The 18,607-nt window shown below is 42.8% G+C and overlaps 2 protein-coding genes across 7 annotated transcripts in view; one reads left to right on the top strand and one right to left on the bottom strand.

The window, feature by feature from the left end:
- Positions 1-18,607, bottom strand: part of rmdn2 (regulator of microtubule dynamics 2) — a 415,905-nt gene that overhangs the window by 188,971 nt on the left and 208,327 nt on the right. For 5 of the 6 annotated variants that reach the window (XR_015754552.1, XR_015754541.1, XR_015754542.1 and 2 more), the window contains 2 exons: positions 11,696-11,783; positions 6,981-7,098 (listed from right to left, as the gene is read on the bottom strand). Coding sequence is in view for 1 of the 6 variants with exons in the window: in XM_043687200.2 (XP_043543135.2) it covers positions 6,932-7,098; positions 11,696-11,783 (255 nt within the window). In the remaining 5 variants the exon portion in view is untranslated. Of the gene's footprint in view, positions 1-6,910; positions 7,099-11,695; positions 11,784-18,607 lie in introns of those variants that run through there. The other variant, XM_043687200.2, reaches the window with a different exon arrangement.
- On the top strand, positions 7,822-11,552 carry cyp1b1 (cytochrome P450, family 1, subfamily B, polypeptide 1). Its single transcript, XM_043687199.2, has one exon. It carries the CDS (start codon positions 8,004-8,006, stop codon positions 9,624-9,626), a length of 1,623 nt encoding a protein of 540 aa, XP_043543134.1. The 5' UTR covers positions 7,822-8,003; the 3' UTR covers positions 9,627-11,552.

Here is an 18,607-nt window from a genome sequence, read left to right as displayed (position 1 = left end):
AATTGTACCAGCATTCACCATTTCCTCTGGCAGCTTATACCCTACGTGCACCACCCTCTGCATGAAAAAGTTGCACCTTAGGGTCCCTTTTAAATCTTTCCCCTCACCTTAAATCTATGCCCCCTAGCTTTGTACTCTCCTACCCTGGGGAAAAGACCTTGGCTATTCATCCTATCCACAATTTTATAAACTACTATAAGGTCACCCGTCAGCTTCCAATGCTCCAGGGAAAACAGCCCCAGCCTATTCAGCCGCTCCCTGTAGCTCAAACCGTCCAATCCCGGCAACATTCTTGTAAATCTTTTCTGAGCCTTTTCAAATTTCATAACACCTTTCCTATGGCGGGCAGACTAAATTGAATGCAGTATTTCAAAAGTGGCCAAATCAATGTCCTGGACAGCCACAACATGACCTCCCATTTCCTATACTCAATGCAGTGATCAATAAAAGCAAGTGTATCAAATACCTTCTTCATCACCTTGTCTACCTGCGACTCACTTTCAAGGAACTATGAACCTGCATTCAAAGGTCTCTTTGTTCCCAAGGTGTTTGTGTGTTACTCTTTATAATCCTTTGTATTTGTCAAGAAAGGAAAATATCTGTCTGTCAGACACCAAAAAAAATGGAATTCCAACTTACTGAACTACAGAGATCACCGATTGACAGTAATTGATGTCACAGTATAAGGGATCATGGGTTGATCAAAATGTGGAACATCAAAGGTCTTGAGTCTTTTCTATCATTAACCCATTACAGCTGTCACTAAGTGGTGAACTTGATCACTAACAAATGTATGAAATCTGAGGCACACCCCATTTAGACAGGGAAGAGTTATGGAAACATGGAAGCATGGAAAATAGGAGCAGGAATAGGCCATTCCCTCCTTTGAGTCTACTCCGCTGATCAATGTAATCATGGCTGATCATCCAACTCAGTATTCTGTTCCCACTTTCACCCCATATACTTTGATCCCTGTAGCCCCAAGAATCTATCTCATCCTTGAAAACACTCAATGTTTGGCCTCAGACACATTCTGTGACAGAGAATTCCGCAGGCTCACCAATCTCTGGCTGAAGATATTTCCCTCATCTTAGTCCTAAACAGCCTACCACTGTATCCTCAAACTGTAAACTTTGACTCACTGTCATAGAAAACATCTTTCCTTCATTTGCCCTGTCTAGTCCGGACTTTAAATGTTTCTATTAAAACCTCACCTCTCCACACACCCCCTGCCCCCCTATTATTCTAAATTCCAATGAATATAATCCTAACTGACTGAGTCTCTCTTCATATATCAATCCTGCCACTGCAAGAATTACCTTGATAAACCTTGTTTGCCAGAACATCATTCTTTATTTAAGGAAACAAAAATGTGCACAATACTGGAGGTATGGTCTCACCTGTATATTTACAGCAAGACATTCCTGCTTCTATTCTGGAATCCTGTCTATGGTTATCACTACGTTCCCCAACTCCATATCATTAGCTGCTTGGTTTCTCCATCATAATCCAATGATCTAATATAAAGATAAAGATGACAACTGTTGAAAGTACTGACCAAGAAGAAGACATTAGTTCTCATATGTCAGATGTTCATACAACCTCTGTGTATTTACAATATTGATTTTACGTCTGTTGTTCTGGGAATTTTTAAATTATTTATATATTTTAGACAGAGTTTTCAAATATCTTAAGCCCAGTTAAAAGCTAATTTGAAAGCAACGTAATGAGGATGCTGGAAATATGAAATAAAAAAAACTAGAGAAGCTCAGTAGGTAAGGCAACATCTGTAGACAGAGAAACAGAGTTAACTTTTAAAGTTAGCATCAATGTTAACCTTAATGGTTCTCTTTATAATTTCTGCTGACCTGCTGAATTTGCTCGTGTTCTTTTTCATGTTTTTACTTAAAATCTAAATCTATGTGGTGAAACTTTCTGAATGAATAATCCATGTTCCAATCAATTTAAATTTTTGATGATGGTGAACAACAGACCAAAATGCAACTTGCACATAAACATAAGTCAAAAAGTGTGCGCTAGTAAAAGCACAGAGGCGAGGCAGTATCCGAGGAGTAGGAGAGTCAACATTCATGCATCAGCCCTTCAACAGGAGCGTGGAGGGGAAAGGGGACTGAGAGATAAATTGGAGGGTGGGGGGGGGGGGGGTCAGGTGGGGCTTGTGAGAAGGCAGATGGGATGGCAGTAGACAGATGCAGGTAGGAGGTGATTGTGATAGATTGGTAGGGAGGATGGAATGGATAAGTGGGAAGGAAGATGGACAGGTAGGTCAAGTCAAGAGCGCAATGCCAAGTTGGAAAGGGTTGGATCTGGGAGATGGGGTGTGAGGGAGATTTGGAAACTGGTAAAGTCAAAATTGATGCCATGTGTTTGGAGGGTCCCGAGATGGGAGATCAGGTGTTCTTCCTCCAGTTGGCGGGTGGCTTTCATTTGGTAGTGCAGGAGGCCCAGGATTTGAATGTCCTTGGGGGAGTGTGAGGGGGAATTGAAGTGGTTGGCCACAGGGCAGTGGGGTTGTTTGGTGCATGCTCCTTCCTCTAGAAGGCGGGTGGCTTTGATTTGGCCGTGGTGGTGTACATGAATATGGCAAGAATGGGAGACACACAATAGAACTCTGATTGTACTCAATGCATGATCTGTTATTTAAAAATAGCATCGAGGAGTTTGGAAGTTCACAAGAATCCAATCAAGGTTTTTTTTAAGTTTTTCTTTCGATAAACGTGAATTAGATTCATCTGAATAATCGCTGTTTTCAGTTGTTTTCCCCATTAAAAACAGTGGGCGTAAACTACACACTAATTTCTGACAGATTCCGAACTGTTACAACGGTCAGCTGTATAAACAACAGCAATAATATCAAAACGAATCTTCAGGCGATGAAACTGTCCAGCAAACTCAAAGGAAAACAGTGTATGCAAGGTTAGGGTTTATTGTTGGATTCTCCAGTCCTACATTACGTTATCACGTGGTTTGATGTGGTTCACTTTCGGACAGTCCTCGCTGCTTGTATATGTAATATAAACTGCCATTTAAAATAATATATTTATATACTTATCTTTCAACCACCACTGTATGCTATCTGACAGGCATTGTAGTTTGTTTGTCTATATAGCTACACTGAGGTTAATCCATGGCATTTGTACAGTCTACTTAAGGTATTTTTACACCGATAACAACGTAATTTCCAACATACACCACATGGATCTCTGTCCATTCTAGGTACGGAATCTATGAAGTGGATCTTTGGTTACCGATATATTATATAAGCGAGCCATCCAGGTCAGCCAGCAAACCTACACCCATCTGTTATTTAAAATTGGCCTGTTTCTAAAGCAATAAATATATTTTTATACTGTAAGTGTATTTGTGTACATATTATATAAAATGCGTATATTGTCAAACTATAACTGTTTAGAAATCGATCGAAGTGTGCATTTGCTGTGTTATCTTTTGTTCATCGTTTTATTAGCCCGAGGACCTGAATCAGCAGTTTACCTCCTTCACGGTGGCGTCTAGGTTGATAGTTTGGATTTGGATTTTCTGATACTTCTATCTCTATCATTGAGTTATTTATCGTCCATTAGATTTTAGTTCATCCTTATTTTTAAAAAGATCCACAAATTCATTTCGTGAAAATGGAATGGTGTTAAATATCGAATGAATTCTAAATAGCTGAATGAATTGGGAAAAGCTGAAGTTCTGCCCAATGCAACAACACTGCAACGAATCACAGTGGATAGTTTTGCAAATTAAATTATCTTACAGAAATACCGCAAAACTCCGACAAACCGCCAGGAATTGTAGAGATTCAGTTTAACCTTCATATTTGATTGACATTTTCTTCACAACCTTCGCATTAGGAATGCGTGTTATATACAATCTGGAAAGAATTAACAACACCCAGGCCGGCGCGAGCATGTATCTGAACTCAGCGCAAAGTTCCCGCACACGTCCTAAGGTTAAAATATAGTATTTGCAGTTATAGGCACCGTCTTCCTTCACTGTTATTTCAGAGTGCAACAGATTTCAAACCTCGCTTTTATTCCAGTGATGCGAATTATTTAACAGTTGTGTGATTTGAGGGAGAGAATTGTCCGACTTCTGTTCCAACGTCTTCCATTTTTTGATGTTGAAGGTCGTAGACCTGAAACCCTGTGCTTTTTTTCTCTCTCCACAGATGGTGTCTTCTCTGCTGAGTAATTTTGCATTGGTTGTGTCAGAAGCAGAAACATTTGCTCCGACGTTAAAAAATATGAATGGCTTGAATTTTGCGACCTAGTTCAGAATGAGTTTCCTAAACGTATGCAGCCATGTACAAACAAGAAGAGGGATTTTAAAAATTCATTCACAGAATGAGGGCATCACTGTGTAGGCAGCATTTATTGCCTATCCCCACTTACCCACAGGGTAGTTAAGAGTCAACTATATTGCTGTGAGTCTTGAATTACATGTAGGTCAGTCTGGGTAAGGATGGCGGATTTCCTTCCCTAAAGGAGATTAGTGAACCAGATGGATTTTTTCCTGACAACTGACAATGGTTTCCTGGTCATCATCAGATGGTTAATTCCAGAATTTATTGAATTCAAATTCCACCACCTGCCATGGCATGATTTGAACCCAGGTCCCCAGAACACTACCTGGGAGTCAGCGATAATACCACTTGGCCATCACCTTCACTGTGGGGTAATTAGTGCCACAGAAAGGCAGGTGTCCACAGCTTTCAGTTTGGAAGTGGAATGAAGGAAGTGTAGTCACTGCAGTAATGCACAAAAGTGGTACAGCAAGGTCCCACGAACAATGGGTTTACGGAATGCTGGTGGTTCCAGCTCTCCTACATGGGTCTGAGATGTGGACCTCAAGCCATTGGAGCAGTACCAGCAATGCTGCCTGCACAGGATCCTGTGAATATGCTGGGAAGAAAGACTTAGTAGAAAGTGAGGACTGCAGATGCTGGAGATCAGAGTTGAAGAGTGCAGTGCTGGAAAAGCACAGCAGGTCATGCAGCATCTGAGAAGCAGAAGAGTTGACATTTTGAGCAAAAGCCCTTCATCCAGAATGAGGCTTATGGCTCAAGGGGGCTGAGAGATAAATGGGAGGGGTTTGGGGCTGAGGGGAAGGTCTCTGGGAATGTGATAGGTAAATGAAGTGGGGGTGAAGATGATAGGTTGGAGAGGAGAGTGGAGCGGATATGTGGGAAGGAAAATGGACAGGTAGGACAGTTCAAGTGGGCCAAGTTGAAAGGTTGGATCTGGGATAAGGTGGGGGGGGGGGGGGGGGGAAGGGAAATGAGGGAAGTGGTGAAATCCACATTGATCCCTGTGTTTGGAAGGTCCCAAAGCAGAAGATGAAGCATTCTTCCTCCAGGCATTGGGTGTTTAGAGTTTGGCATTGGAGGAGGCCCAGGACTTGCATGTCATTGGCAGAGTGGGAGGGGGAGTTAAAGTGTTCAGCCACCTGGTGGTGGGGTTGTTTAGCAAAGTGTCCCAGACATATTCTATGACACTTACCAACATGTGAATCCTTGACCAGACCAACATTCTCCCACATCGATCAACCACTCTCCATCAGCTGGCCAACTCATCCGCACGTCTACCAAGAGACTCCCTAAGCTAGTGCTCTTCTCCCAGCTCCAAAATGGCAGGCAAGCCCCTGGTGGACAGAGGACGTGCTTCAGTGATACCTTCAAGGCCTCACTGGCAAAGTGCAACATTCCCACAGACACCTGGGAATCACTGGCCCAAGACCATCCAAAGTTGAGGTGGAGCATCCAGGAAGGCATCTAGCACCTGGGAAAATTTGGAAGCCAAGCCAAAATAGCGTAAGAAGCCACTGCTGCACCAACGTCCCACCCACTCCTTCTCATGACCACATTCTGTCCCAAGTGTGGTGAAGTCGCATGGGTCCGTACAGCTACCTTAGGACTCACCCAGAGTGGAAGAGAGTAATCTTTATCAGCGAGGGACCGCCTATTAGGACGAACAACCAAGTAAGAATGACCAGATTATGTGCTTTACTGATGTTGGCACACACACATCTGCAGCTGAAAATGTGTTGCTGGAAAAGCGCAGCAGGTCAGGCAGCATCCAAGGAGCAGGAAAATTGACGTTTCGGGCATGAGCCCTTCTTCAGGAATGCTCCTTGAATGCTGCCTGACCTGCTGCGCTTTTCCAGCAACACATTTTCAGCTCTGATCTCCAGCATCTGCAGTCCTCACTTTCTCCACACACACATCTGCACACAATATTGCCTGTAACACATGTATACATGCGTCCACGTACACACACTGTTGTGTGCACACATACCCTTCTGTTCAAAAGCCTAACTCTTATTAATTGACCATTAATAATATGTTTTGTTATCTGTTCTCCTATAACTAAAACACAACCACTTACAAGGCTATAATAAAACAAAAACTGCAGATGCTGGAGACCTGAAACTTACAAGGCTGCTTCCTGCTCTACGTTTAAATTTTTTAATTGGTTCATCTCTTGCATTTTCCTTAGCGCACGATGTCTTGTGGAGTGTGGGGCAATGCCGCGCGTTTCGCCCCCATAGAGAAGAGATGGTGGTGGGTTTGGTGGATGCTGACATTGAAACCATGTGTGAACCATCGGGATCGACTGGGAATGATAGATCAATCAGATGCTAACCTGGTCTCAGAGAGGGAGATAGTATAATGCTACTAACCCAGTGAGAAAAGGCAACGTTCTAACCAATCTGGGATTAATCCGATCGAGAGAAATAAGGTCCCAATGTACAGTAAGAGGTAGCCGGAGAGCGGGTGGGGTTTCACCTGTCAACTCAATACTCCGCGTTCTTGTACACTGCATTCCCGTTTATTTAAATCCCTGCTCCACAATCCTCCCCTAAGCCCCGTCCCGGTCCCCATAAAAAGTACAACAATCAGAAATTCTCACAAAACCTTTATACTGAAGCAGGAAGCGAACCCAAATGTCGGGAACCTGAAATAACAGCAGCAAATCTTGTTGTTCTGGCGATAGGTGTTGAGCTGATACATCCAGCCTGTGTTTTTCTCACCCCGGACACTATTTGGCGTTTGTAGCATTTTCTGATTCAGTCCTAAATGATCGAAGAAAAAAATAAACGAAATAACGTAGGTTTGATGGTTGCTTAGTTATAAAAGAATTAATCTCCACTTCCTTCCAAGTCACTACTCGGAGAAAAACATTGTGGTTAGACTTTGCATGTACAATTAAAACGATAAGCAAACAGGCGATGTAAAAGGAGGCGGGAGATTACAGTCGGAAGCGTTCTCAGATCTTGCCCATTAACAATCCACGGCTGGTGTCAGGTTATCACATTGTTCAGGGAGAGATTACATTTAGATTACATTTAAATGGCCCCACATCGCAACACGCACTGTTCTTGCTCTGCACGCAACAGCCAGGCGGCAGCGGGCAGACTCGGGAAGTGCAGTTGCTGCTTTTACACCGGCTGCTGCAGAGGAGGATCCCACCAGCCCCTGTGAATATGCTCTCCTTTATACAATGCTAACACCAGTTGGAGGGTGAGCTAAAGGCAATGACATTGCTTTACCCCGAAGTAGGAAAAGGAGCAAAGTGCCCTTTCTGGTCCAATTCACTGTAACCCTTCAGAGAGTTCGCCCGCTGCTGTGTGACGGTAGGACAGTGCCCCCTCCCCCCTGTATATACACACACATATATAAGTTAGGTGACAGAAACGCTGGAGAAGCCGAGACTGCAAACATGGTGAATCGACTTTCTTGAGAGTTTTGTTTTGCCCGCATTCTTCGCTCTCATGGTACGAACCAAGTGACCCAAATTCGTTGATATCGTGTGGGACTGACTGGACTTTTTCGGGCATTTCGAGGATCTATTTAAATGCATCTGAAGCACACCATCCCCATCGCTGTTCAAGTGTCTTCATTATTTCAGGGGATATACTTTTCTGTGTGATACACAGAGGGATCGCTGCGCTGTCTCAGGGACCAGGACATTGAAGGAATGATCGCCAATCAAACGTGCGCCTTCCCCCAAGGGCTGTCTGCTAGCCCCAGTGTGCAGTGGATACTGGCGGCCACTCTCTCTGCCCTGCTCGGGCTGCAAGCCTGTAGGTGGCTGCAGCACCATCTGCAGCACTGCGAGCCCGGGAGCCCGCCCGGCCCTTTCCCCTGGCCCTTGATTGGAAACGCGGCTCAGCTCGGCCGGGCGCCGCACCTCACCTTCTGCAGGCTGGCCGAGAGATACGGCAGCGTGTTCCGTCTCAAGTTGGGCAGCCGCGCCGTGGTGGTGCTGAACAGCGAGGAGTCCATCCGCCAGGCGCTGGTGCGACAAGGCGCCGATTTCTCGGCCAGACCGGACTTCAGCTCGTTCGCGGTGGTGTCCAGGGGCCGGAGCCTGGCTTTCGGTCGCCACTGCGACCTATGGCGGCTGCACCGTAAAGTCGCTCACTCCACCATGAGGGCTTTCTGCACCGGCAACCTGGAGACCAAGAGGGTCTTTGAGCGGCATGTGGTGTGCGAGACCCAGCAGCTGGTCAGTGTGTTCATGGACAGGAGCCGCCTGGACCCTTACTTTGACCCATGGCCCAGCCTGGTGGTGGCTGTGGCCAATGTGATGAGCGCGGCGTGCTTCGGAAGGAGGTATAACCACAATGACCAGGAGTTCACCTCGTTACTCTCCAAGAACCACCGCTTCGGGCAGACGGTGGGAGCCGGCAGCCTGGTGGACATCATGCCCTGGCTCCAGTACTTCCCGAACCCGGTGCGCAGCGTTTACCAGGACTTCAAGCAGCTCAACCGGGACTTCTACCTCTTTGTGCAGGACAAGGCTCAGCAGCACCGCCAGGATTTCCGGCCGGACCGGCTCCGGGACATGACGGACGCCTTCATCCGCACCATCGAGCACGGCGGGGTGACCAGCGACACCGGCCTGACCCTCAGCCCCGACTACGTGGACTCCACCATCAGCGACATCTTCGGGGCCAGCCAGGACACGCTTTCCACCGCCCTGCACTGGATCATCCTGTACCTGGTGTGGCAGCCCCAGGTCCAGGCCAAAATCCACCAGGAGCTGGACAGGGTGGTGGGCAGGCAGCGCATCCCCAACATTGAGGACCAGCCCCGCCTGCCCTACCTGATGGCGTTCCTGTACGAGGCGCTGCGCTTCAGCAGCTTCGTGTCCCTCACCATCCCGCACGCCACCACCCGGCACACCCTGCTCTCGGGTTACCGCATCGCCAAGGGCACCGTGATCTTCGTCAACCAGTGGTCAGTCAACCACGACCCGCGCAAGTGGCACCAACCCGAGGTCTTTGACCCTTGCAGGTTCCTCACCGAGGCGGGCACCTTCAACAAGGACCTGGCCAGCAAAGTGATGATCTTCTCGCTGGGCAGAAGGAGGTGCATCGGGGACGAACTGGCCAAAATGCAGCTCTTCCTCAGCGTCTCCCTCCTGATGCACCAGTGCACCTTCCGGGCCAACCCCAAAGAGAAGCTCACCCTGGACTTCACTTACGGCTTAACCTTAAAACCCAAACCATTCACCATCAACGTGACTCTGCGTGACACACTGGAGCCTCTGAATGTGGCTGTGCAGAGAATCCAACAGGCCAACAGCAATCAATAACTGTGGGATCTTATCCGGCTCTTGTTAATTCACAGCGGGATACTAAAGGGTTACATTTCACTTGGTTGCGCTGGTCGAGGCTTTACGTTACTGTTTTTAACCCACTCGAGTTGTGCTGTGGACCAGTTTGTACTTCTAATAGTGGGTGAGAAGGTAACCAGGCGGGGAAAGGTTCGTGTGTACTTGCCCTAGCACCCTGTGGGCAGTAAGAAGTGAAGGGTTCTCTTTATAAATTGAGTTTTGTAAAAAGTAGTCCAACAGTCAGCCATAAAGTTTGAATATAGCTAGGATCGCTAGGAGCGGACTCGATGGTCGAATGGCTGATGTCTGCTTCAACATCCCTATCGTCTTATAGTTGGCACCCATCGAAATAAAACAAGGTTTTTTTTAATATAAAAAAGGGCAATAGTTTGCACTTGGCCACACTGGATTCTGAAGTTTTATTTTCCTCAGTCAGACCTTAATATCATTAAACAGTCCCTGAAGCTGCAGAGGAGTTGGCAGTATCAAAGGTTTGCCGAAATAACAGTCGCTGGAAATCCGACAGCAACTGACTGCGAGAACACCACTAAAACCTTGCAAACACGCCAAATCTGGGCGCCACCCTTTCAGTACTGTCCTCACTGCCATTTGCAGATTTTCAATCTCTGATGATTTGACAGACTGATTCTCAATCCTCGTTTCCTGGGGAAGAGTTGTACACAGTCCTGTATCGGAACTTTGACAGAACCCATTCCCCAGCCTCTCCTCCAGCCCGACGCCAAAATCTCGTTTCCTCCTCAAGCTGTAAACTGTCAACTGGGGAGAAACCAGAGTCAGAAACAAACCGCGATGGAAGCTTCCTCTTCTGACTGGTCTCCGTCGCATTTCAGGTACAAGCAGAAATTGCTTCGAAATGAATCGATTATCTAAGATGGGAGATACGTGAACAGACCCAAGAAATATTGTACCGCCACTTAACTATCATCCGATTTTCTACTCATGTCTTGCCACTGGAAGCAAATTAGATTACATTACAGCGTGGAAACAGGCCCTTCGGCCCAACAAGTCCACACCAACCCGCCGAAGCACAACCCAGCCATACCCCTACATTTACCCCTTACCTAACACTACGGGCAATTTAGCATGGCCAATTCACCTGACCTGCACATCTTTGTGACTGTGGGAGGAAACCGGAGCAAACCCACGCAGACACGGGGAGAATGTGCAGACTCCACACAGTCAGTCGCCTGAGGCGGGAATTGAACCCGGGTCTCCGGTGCTGTGAGGCAGCAGTGCTAACCACTGTGCCACCGTGCCACCCACAATGTGGTCTTCATACTTATTGACGCTTCCAATGTTATTATTTAAAGCAGAATGCATTTAATTCCCGTCCCCTGGAAATGTGACGAGATAGCCTAAGTCATGGGCGGACAGTAGCAAGTTGGTTGTGGTGAGAGACAGCCTGGCCCACGCACCGTGAGACACAACGTTGCGCCCAAAGCTTGTCAGTGTTTGGGACAGACAGCAGAAACGAAAGGGAACTAACCTTGGTTAAAACTGCAAGGCAGTCTCAAATGAAAGCGAGAAAGCTTTATAGTTTGCGCACTTTGCTTGGTCATAAATCGTCGATTCAAAGATTTTACGCTCAATTAAATGCTCCCATCTGACCTTTAATTTGTCTGCAACACTATAAGCAGCGACACCATTGCATTTAGCCTAAATCATATCTGCTTATCATTTGTAAATTGACATTCATTGCGATTTTATAACACGTCTTCCTTTTTAATCAAGATTTTTAAAATAAATTTCAATGCCAGGTAGAATCAATTACAGATATTTAAGAATCAACTTGTTCACAATTCTGGAACAGGGGGAACTTTAACCCAGGCCTCCTGGCTCTGAGGTAGGGACACTCCTATTGCCTTATTCATGTCGCATTTATACTAAGTTAAAGCATCCTACAGGGTCAAGTGCAATATGTCTGATGCCACAATCTGATCCATGATCTTTATTAGGTTATCATCTGATCTTTATTAAGAATTTCCAGCTTCAAATTTGATTCAGGCACAATCTGGTATGAAACTGACCTTTGTGGAAGATGACTGATCCAAGTTGCATACCTTGCTCTGTGAGGATTGCTGAAGAGGTGTAGGCGTTGGTCTCTATATGGTTGGGCTGGGGAAAAAGAAAAATAGTTAATGTTTTCACTGCTGATCACCACCAACTGATTTGCTGAAACACTTTATGTGTATGGATATTGGGAAACAAGAAGATGAGCCTCCCATAGTGAAAAAGCCTCAATTGGAAGTGCTCTTCACACAGAGATTACCAATTAGGTGAAAAATTGTAAGGCAGTATCTCTATGAATTCAAACTCCACCAATAGGCAAAGCCTTTTGTGGAGAAAAAAAGTAAACTAATGACATTAATGATGTACTGGAGAAGGGTGCTGAGTAACTGGGTTTGAATCCATCTTAAAATAGAACATTAGAAAATCGATGTTCTGGGGAATGCTTGAATACCAATACAGGTAACTACCTACAGTAAATAAGAAATCTTTTCCCATTAAACGTTTTCATGTTTATATTGGGTATAATGCATTCAATGAAACAAAATGAACACTGTGTTTAATACACTACAAGATATACAAATCACTACCCTTGGCATACTAATTTAACTACTTCCTCATCTTCTCTGAAAATACAATACCTTTTGAAATTAATGGGTTCTAATGTAGATTAACTTGGTTCTGAAAAAACTGGACTGGATATGAATCCAAATGTTAGCTACAAATAAACTTTAGATTCTAGATAGGTATCATCATAGCAACTGAAAAGTGTTTCCTGTCTGTTAATGTTCCAATCCTTTACAGGCAATTGCCTAAGATTGGACCAATTATAATTCACTCTGATGACACTGTTGAAAATTAAAATAATAACTTCTCACAGAAACATCTTCATCATGGAAGTAAATCTTGTGTGTTATTCTCTCCATCCTGCACTACACTACATGTTAATCATATAACAAGGCTTATTTTGGATATAAATACTTAAATAAAAGAAAGGTGCTCTCCCATCAGGAAAGCTAAAACTAAGTACTGGTTCCAAACTAATTGTTCATACCTTAAATTGTGCATCTTCCAGTGGCACAAACAAACAAAACAATATGAGGGTTAACTCAATTTCTTGGTGGAAGTTTGCAAAAATGATAAGTTGAAAAAGTGAGGAGATTTTCATTTTTTTCTGGGAAATCTCTAAATTGTCTTTGATTATTTAAGTTTCTCTAGCAGAAGTCACCCTGTCATTCATTGCATTTTATGATCAAATCAGCACTGTTGGAAAAAACAGTGATTTCAAATATTAATAGCTTGATACAATCTTTGCCACAACAGTATCAGGTGTTATATTGGACAATTTGGGAAACAATGCTGAATGTGGAGGAGCATAAAAAGAATAACATTGGGACTGAATTCAAAAGCATTTAATACTTTGCTTTCAAAATGTTAGAAGTCAAATGGATAGATAAATGATAACCACACAAGAACAACTTGCTTGTTCCAATGAACAATGAACATTGTTCATTGGAAAAAGAACAATTGGAACGAGTTATCCTGGTACTTTTTGCATGCTAAGGCTGCCCAGGAACAGACAATAGCATTGATATCTGTAAAGAGATATCATCATCAGTAAAAAATGATTACTTCACAAGACTGTGCTCTTATACATTGTACATTTGAGCCTCATTAAAATGAAAAAAAAAGTTGTGCAAACTGGAAGTGACTTTATTTTGTTTAAGTGGAGGAGCTGGTGTTGGACTGGGGTGGACAAAGTTAAAATTCACAGCAGTGCTCTGAAAGCTAGTGTTTCCAAATAAACCTGTTGGACTATAACCTGGTGTTGTGTGATTTTTTAACTTTGTTTTGTGAAGGTAGACTGGAGGAGGTTCATGGGTTTTTAAAAAGCTTTATGCAAGGCATATATTTTAGGAACAGTAACACTTCTAAAATAAACCCTTTTATTCTCTAACCATACATAACCATTGGCCAATTGCTGAATTGTGACTTGTAATTACAGATTATTGTTTCCCTGAACCCCCACATAATCTCATGGGATTGCCAACTTTGTCCAGACTTAGCCAATACCTGTGAACTGCTGTTAAAACCTGAAATGTTATTTTTCATGTGACCTTTTGGTCAAGTAGATATGTTATTTGTGCAGTATTGTATTATATGTCATGCCCCTTTTCAGACTCATTTTAAGTGTGATTGTTCTCTCATACAAAACAGAGAGCATTGTTATATATTGATACACTTGTATTGTTGCAATAACAGAATAATCTTGTGGTAAATTTTATTTAAGGTTTGTATTTTTATATTATTTCATAAGCTTTAACACATTTAGATGGCTGCTATAACTCCTTTTTATCTCCTTCAAGTTCAACCCTCCAATGTTTGCACATTTGCATTTCTGTGCTTTAATCATACGTTTTATGTGTATATATCAATGATATAATATATTTACTGTAATCAAAATCAATGGCCATTGAAAAAGCTGTTAAAGATATAAAATTATATAAGGTGAAACTGTTTATAACATTGTTGTTAAATTTAACCATTCTGTTCAATATTTCAACATGCAAAATAATCCCACAAATAATTACATTGTTGTGAGCTGTAAATTTAAAAGCTGGATTATAGCACTTTGAATATGTTGTGTATTAATATAGTCAACAATCAGTACTTTAATCTGTTAATTGGTTTCTATGTAATACATATTAAAAATGTTCTAACCAAACTATGGTTCATTATTCTTTGATTTAAATGAAAGTATTAACATCAACCTACTGTTCCCCAGCTACTAAATTATCGAATTGTGTTTAATGTGTTTTTCTGCCAAATCTTTTTTGATAATGCTGCAGTAAAGCACTTCATAATATTTCGATCACATTAAAAACATTTAAAAACATTTAAATACAACGTGTTTTATTCTTGCCTTGAAAAGGAAAATAGAGAGATATGTAACATACTGAGAATCTGCTAAATGGTTTAAACGGTTCAAAGTCTCATCTATGAATCCATCTAAAAAACGTCACCTGAATAGAAATGGTGGTGGATTCCATAACAATGAGGGCGCAATAAGAAATCACAAGTGCTACTGTCCTAAGCTGGTATATAACATTGAAGTAAGCTTGATGATTTTCTGTTGTGCATCCTCTTGATGGTACAAACTTACAAATTAAAAGAAGTCGATCATTCAGCTGCCCAAGGCTTCTCCTCTATTCCAAAAGACCATGTGTGATCCTTTTTTGCACTTTGAATTCCACATTCTCTTCTACTCCTGATAGCCTTAGCTAGGTGTTACACAAGTGAATCAATCTATCTCTGCCTTAACAATGTTCAATGACCCTGCCTCCACTGCCTTATGAGGTAGAGTTCCAAAGTCTTATAAATCACTGACAGAAAAGAGTTTCTCCTCATCTCTGACCTCAGAGGACAACCCCTAATTTTGAAACAGACAGTGCCACCTAATTCTGGACTGACCCCAAGAGGAAACATCCTTTCCATGTCCACCTTGTCAAGACTTCAAGATCTTATACACTCCAATCAAATCACTCTTGTCAAGTCTGGAATCTATCCCAGAATACTGACGAATGCAAGAGATGAGATTACTAGGGTTTGACAGAGATCTTATATCCTCTTTAGCCACAGCTAGGTCCCAGAAGACTGGAGTATAGTAATGCTGTTCCTTTGTCTAAGAAGCGCAAGAAGGATAATCCAGGAAATTATAGGCCACTGAATCTTATATCAGTGTTAGGGAAATTATTAGAGAAGATTCTTAGGGAGAGGATTTACTTGCATTTGATGAAGATTGGACTTATTAGGGATTGTTAGCATGGCTTTGTGCAGGGGAGGTGTTGGCTCACAATTGAGGTGATTGAGGTATTTGAGGAAATGCTGAAGATCAATGATAGGATAGTCTCTGTATGGACTTCGCTGAAGCATTTGACAAGATTATTCATGGCAGGCTGATCCAGAAGATTAAATCAGATGTGATCCACAGTGAATTGGTAAGTTGGAATGAAATCGGCTTGGTCATAAAGACAGAGGGTAGTTGTGGATGGGTGTTTTCTGACTGGAGGTCTGTAACAAATGAAAGACCTCTGTTGTTTGTAATATATGATTAGTAAGTTTGCAGATGACATACATTTGGTGTTGTGAATAGTGAAGGAGGTTGTCAATGGATACAAGTCAGGTACAGATCAGTTGGAAAATTGGGCAGAAAAATGACAAATGAAGTTTAATCCAACAAAATTTGAAGTGATGCATTTTGGGAGATCAAATGCATGTGGGAAGTATACAGTAAATGTAATTATGCTTGGGAAATATGCAGAGAGTTCTTGTGGTGTAAATCCATAGCTCCCTGAAAGTGGCAACACAAGTGGACATAATAGTAAAGAAGGCATATGGCATGCTTGCCTTCATTGGTAAAAGCACTGATTATGGAAGTTGACAGGTCATGTGTATTATGTAAAACTTTAGGTCATATTTGGAGTATTCTGTGCCGTTATGGTCACTGCACTATAGGAAGGATGTGGAGGCTTTGGAGAGGATGCAAATCAGGTTTACAGGACGTTGTCTGGATTGCAGAGTACTAGTTGTAAGAAGAGTTGAACAAACTTGAATTATTTTCCCTAGAGCATTAGAGGTTGCATTAGAACACTTCCCATTCAAGATGGTGGCAGTGTAGCAGGGCTGCATGTGGGATCTTGCCCAGAGCTCATCTGCTCCCACATATTTTCTTTTTGCTATCTTTTTGCTTCTGTTTTCTTTCATTTTTCTTTTCTTTGAAGGCTTTTCTGGCAGGTTAGTTGGTAAAGTCTGTGTAGCAGCTAGAGTGGGCTATGCGCGGAATGGTGGCTCCTCCCATTAGTGGCTGTAGCTCCTCATGGCGACTGAGGTAGTAGTGGCAGCAGCCGCATGGATGTCTTCCTGGCATTCAGAGATGGCAATGGTGGCAAAGTGATCAAAAGTGGAGGTTGCAGCAGAGTTTACAAGATGGTGGCACCAGTAAGGAAACATCTCAGAGGAGGGCAGCTGGCATGGAACTCTTGATGAGAAGGCAGCAGCAGCCTGGTCTGGCAGTGGAGCCAGGGACACCTGCTTGCAGTAGGCCCAGAGTGGGGACTCCTGGCATTGGCAATGTGGCAGCTGCAATGGTAGCAACATGGTATGTCCAGAGCTGGGACCCCTGGCATCATAAACGTGACAGCAGAGCTGGGGTTTCCTGGTTGTGGGGTGAGTGTGGATTCAGCGGAGGATCCGACGTTGGTGAGGTGGGCCCAATGCAAATAGATGGCACCTAAAGTCTGGTGAATCCTACATTGGTGAGTCCAGTGCAGGTGGTGGAGGAGGGGTGGCAGTGTAGATGTCATTGGTTAGCTGGCTTAGGACTTTTTTTCAGTAACATCTTTTATGCTTTTTGTTCTTAAACTACTCTCTTTTAGTTACATCTTTTATCCTTTTTTTCTACACTATTCAAAATGGTGCTGGATTGTAGTGACTGTTGAAGCTTTTGACTGTATTTTACTGTATTTTTCACTGTCAAATGCAAATGACAATAAATAAATCATTCGTCATTCAATCACTTAGATCTCTCTGTGCCTTAGAGATTTGTAATCATTCTTTATTTTGATAATACTTCTTCCTGCCTAAATCAACAATTGTACATTTTCCCAAATTATACTCCACCTGCTAGAAGTTTGCCTTCTCAACCAAATCATTTCAATCAGTCTGCAACCTCTATCTGTGTTCTTCACAACTTTCATTGCTAACTATCTTTATGTCATCTTGAATTTTAGCCACCATTGCCTTCACTCTCTTCACCTAAATCAGTGACCTTAACTGTAAATGCTGAGGCTCCTGTGTAAACCCTTACTGGGCTCCATTTGTCAGAACCTGCCAATCAGAAAAAGGATCACTTATGCAAACCCTGTTCTCTACCAGCCTGACAATCCTCTATCCTTACTGGCATGTTACCCTCCACATCATGTGCTTCTACTTTGTGTAATACATGTTGATGAAGTGACAGAGTATAGTGATATTGGCTTCAATACCAGGGGTGATAGTTTCAGCAAGACTAAGGTCCCACAGTTGACTGTAATTAAATAGTTGTCATTAGGCTGGTCTTATCGTGCCAGACTTATTATTAAATTGAAATTTCACCATCTGCCTTGGTGGGATTCATACCCATGTTCCATTTATCCTGAACTTTTGATTACTTAAACCAGTGACATTATTGCTACACCGCTGCATCCTATTAAATGGTGTAATTATTCATTCAGAATAGTAAACTCCATAGCAAAAAGTAAAACATAGAATAACTATCACTTCAAGGGCAAGTACTAGGTCTAAAGATCAATAGGTCCCTGAACCTGATAGATTGCATCATAAGGTACTAAAGGAAATAGCTACAAAGATAATGAATGTATTGGTAGTAATCTTTGAAGAGACTGGACAACCTGGATTCCCAGATATTTGGTTAACTGCCAATGTAACACAATTATTCAAAAAGGAAGGGAGAAAAAAAACCAAAAACTGCAGGCAGTTAGCTTAACATCTATCATTGGGAAAATATTAGGGTCCTATTATAAAGAGTATAAAAACAAAGCATTCAGAAATAAATAATACAATCTAGGAGAGCTGACTTCATGGTTTCATGAAGGGGAAATGATGCCTGATAAATTTATTAAAACTCTTTGAGGAGATAACAAGCAAGATTGATTAAAAAGAACAAGTAGATGTACTATATCTGGATTTCCACAGACATTCAATAAAGTATGGCAAGTAAGGCTACTTAATAAAAATCCATAGTGTTGGAGATAGTGTTATGAAGAATGGGTATACCTTTAAGAGAGTTAAAAGCAGCAGAACTACTGGACACAGCACTAAGTGTTCTCAAAAAAGTAACAATGTAACACTGGTTCAAACAGCTCGATTAGTTC

This window comes from Chiloscyllium plagiosum, unplaced genomic scaffold (genome assembly GCF_037043375.1).
Source record: "Chiloscyllium plagiosum isolate Xiang-an unplaced genomic scaffold, Cpla_swu_hap1 HiC_scaffold_3, whole genome shotgun sequence".
NCBI classification, from domain to species: Eukaryota; Metazoa; Chordata; class Chondrichthyes; order Orectolobiformes; family Hemiscylliidae; genus Chiloscyllium; species Chiloscyllium plagiosum.
Note: the sequence above shows the minus strand (reverse complement) of the source record. Positions and strands in the feature narration are given on the sequence as shown.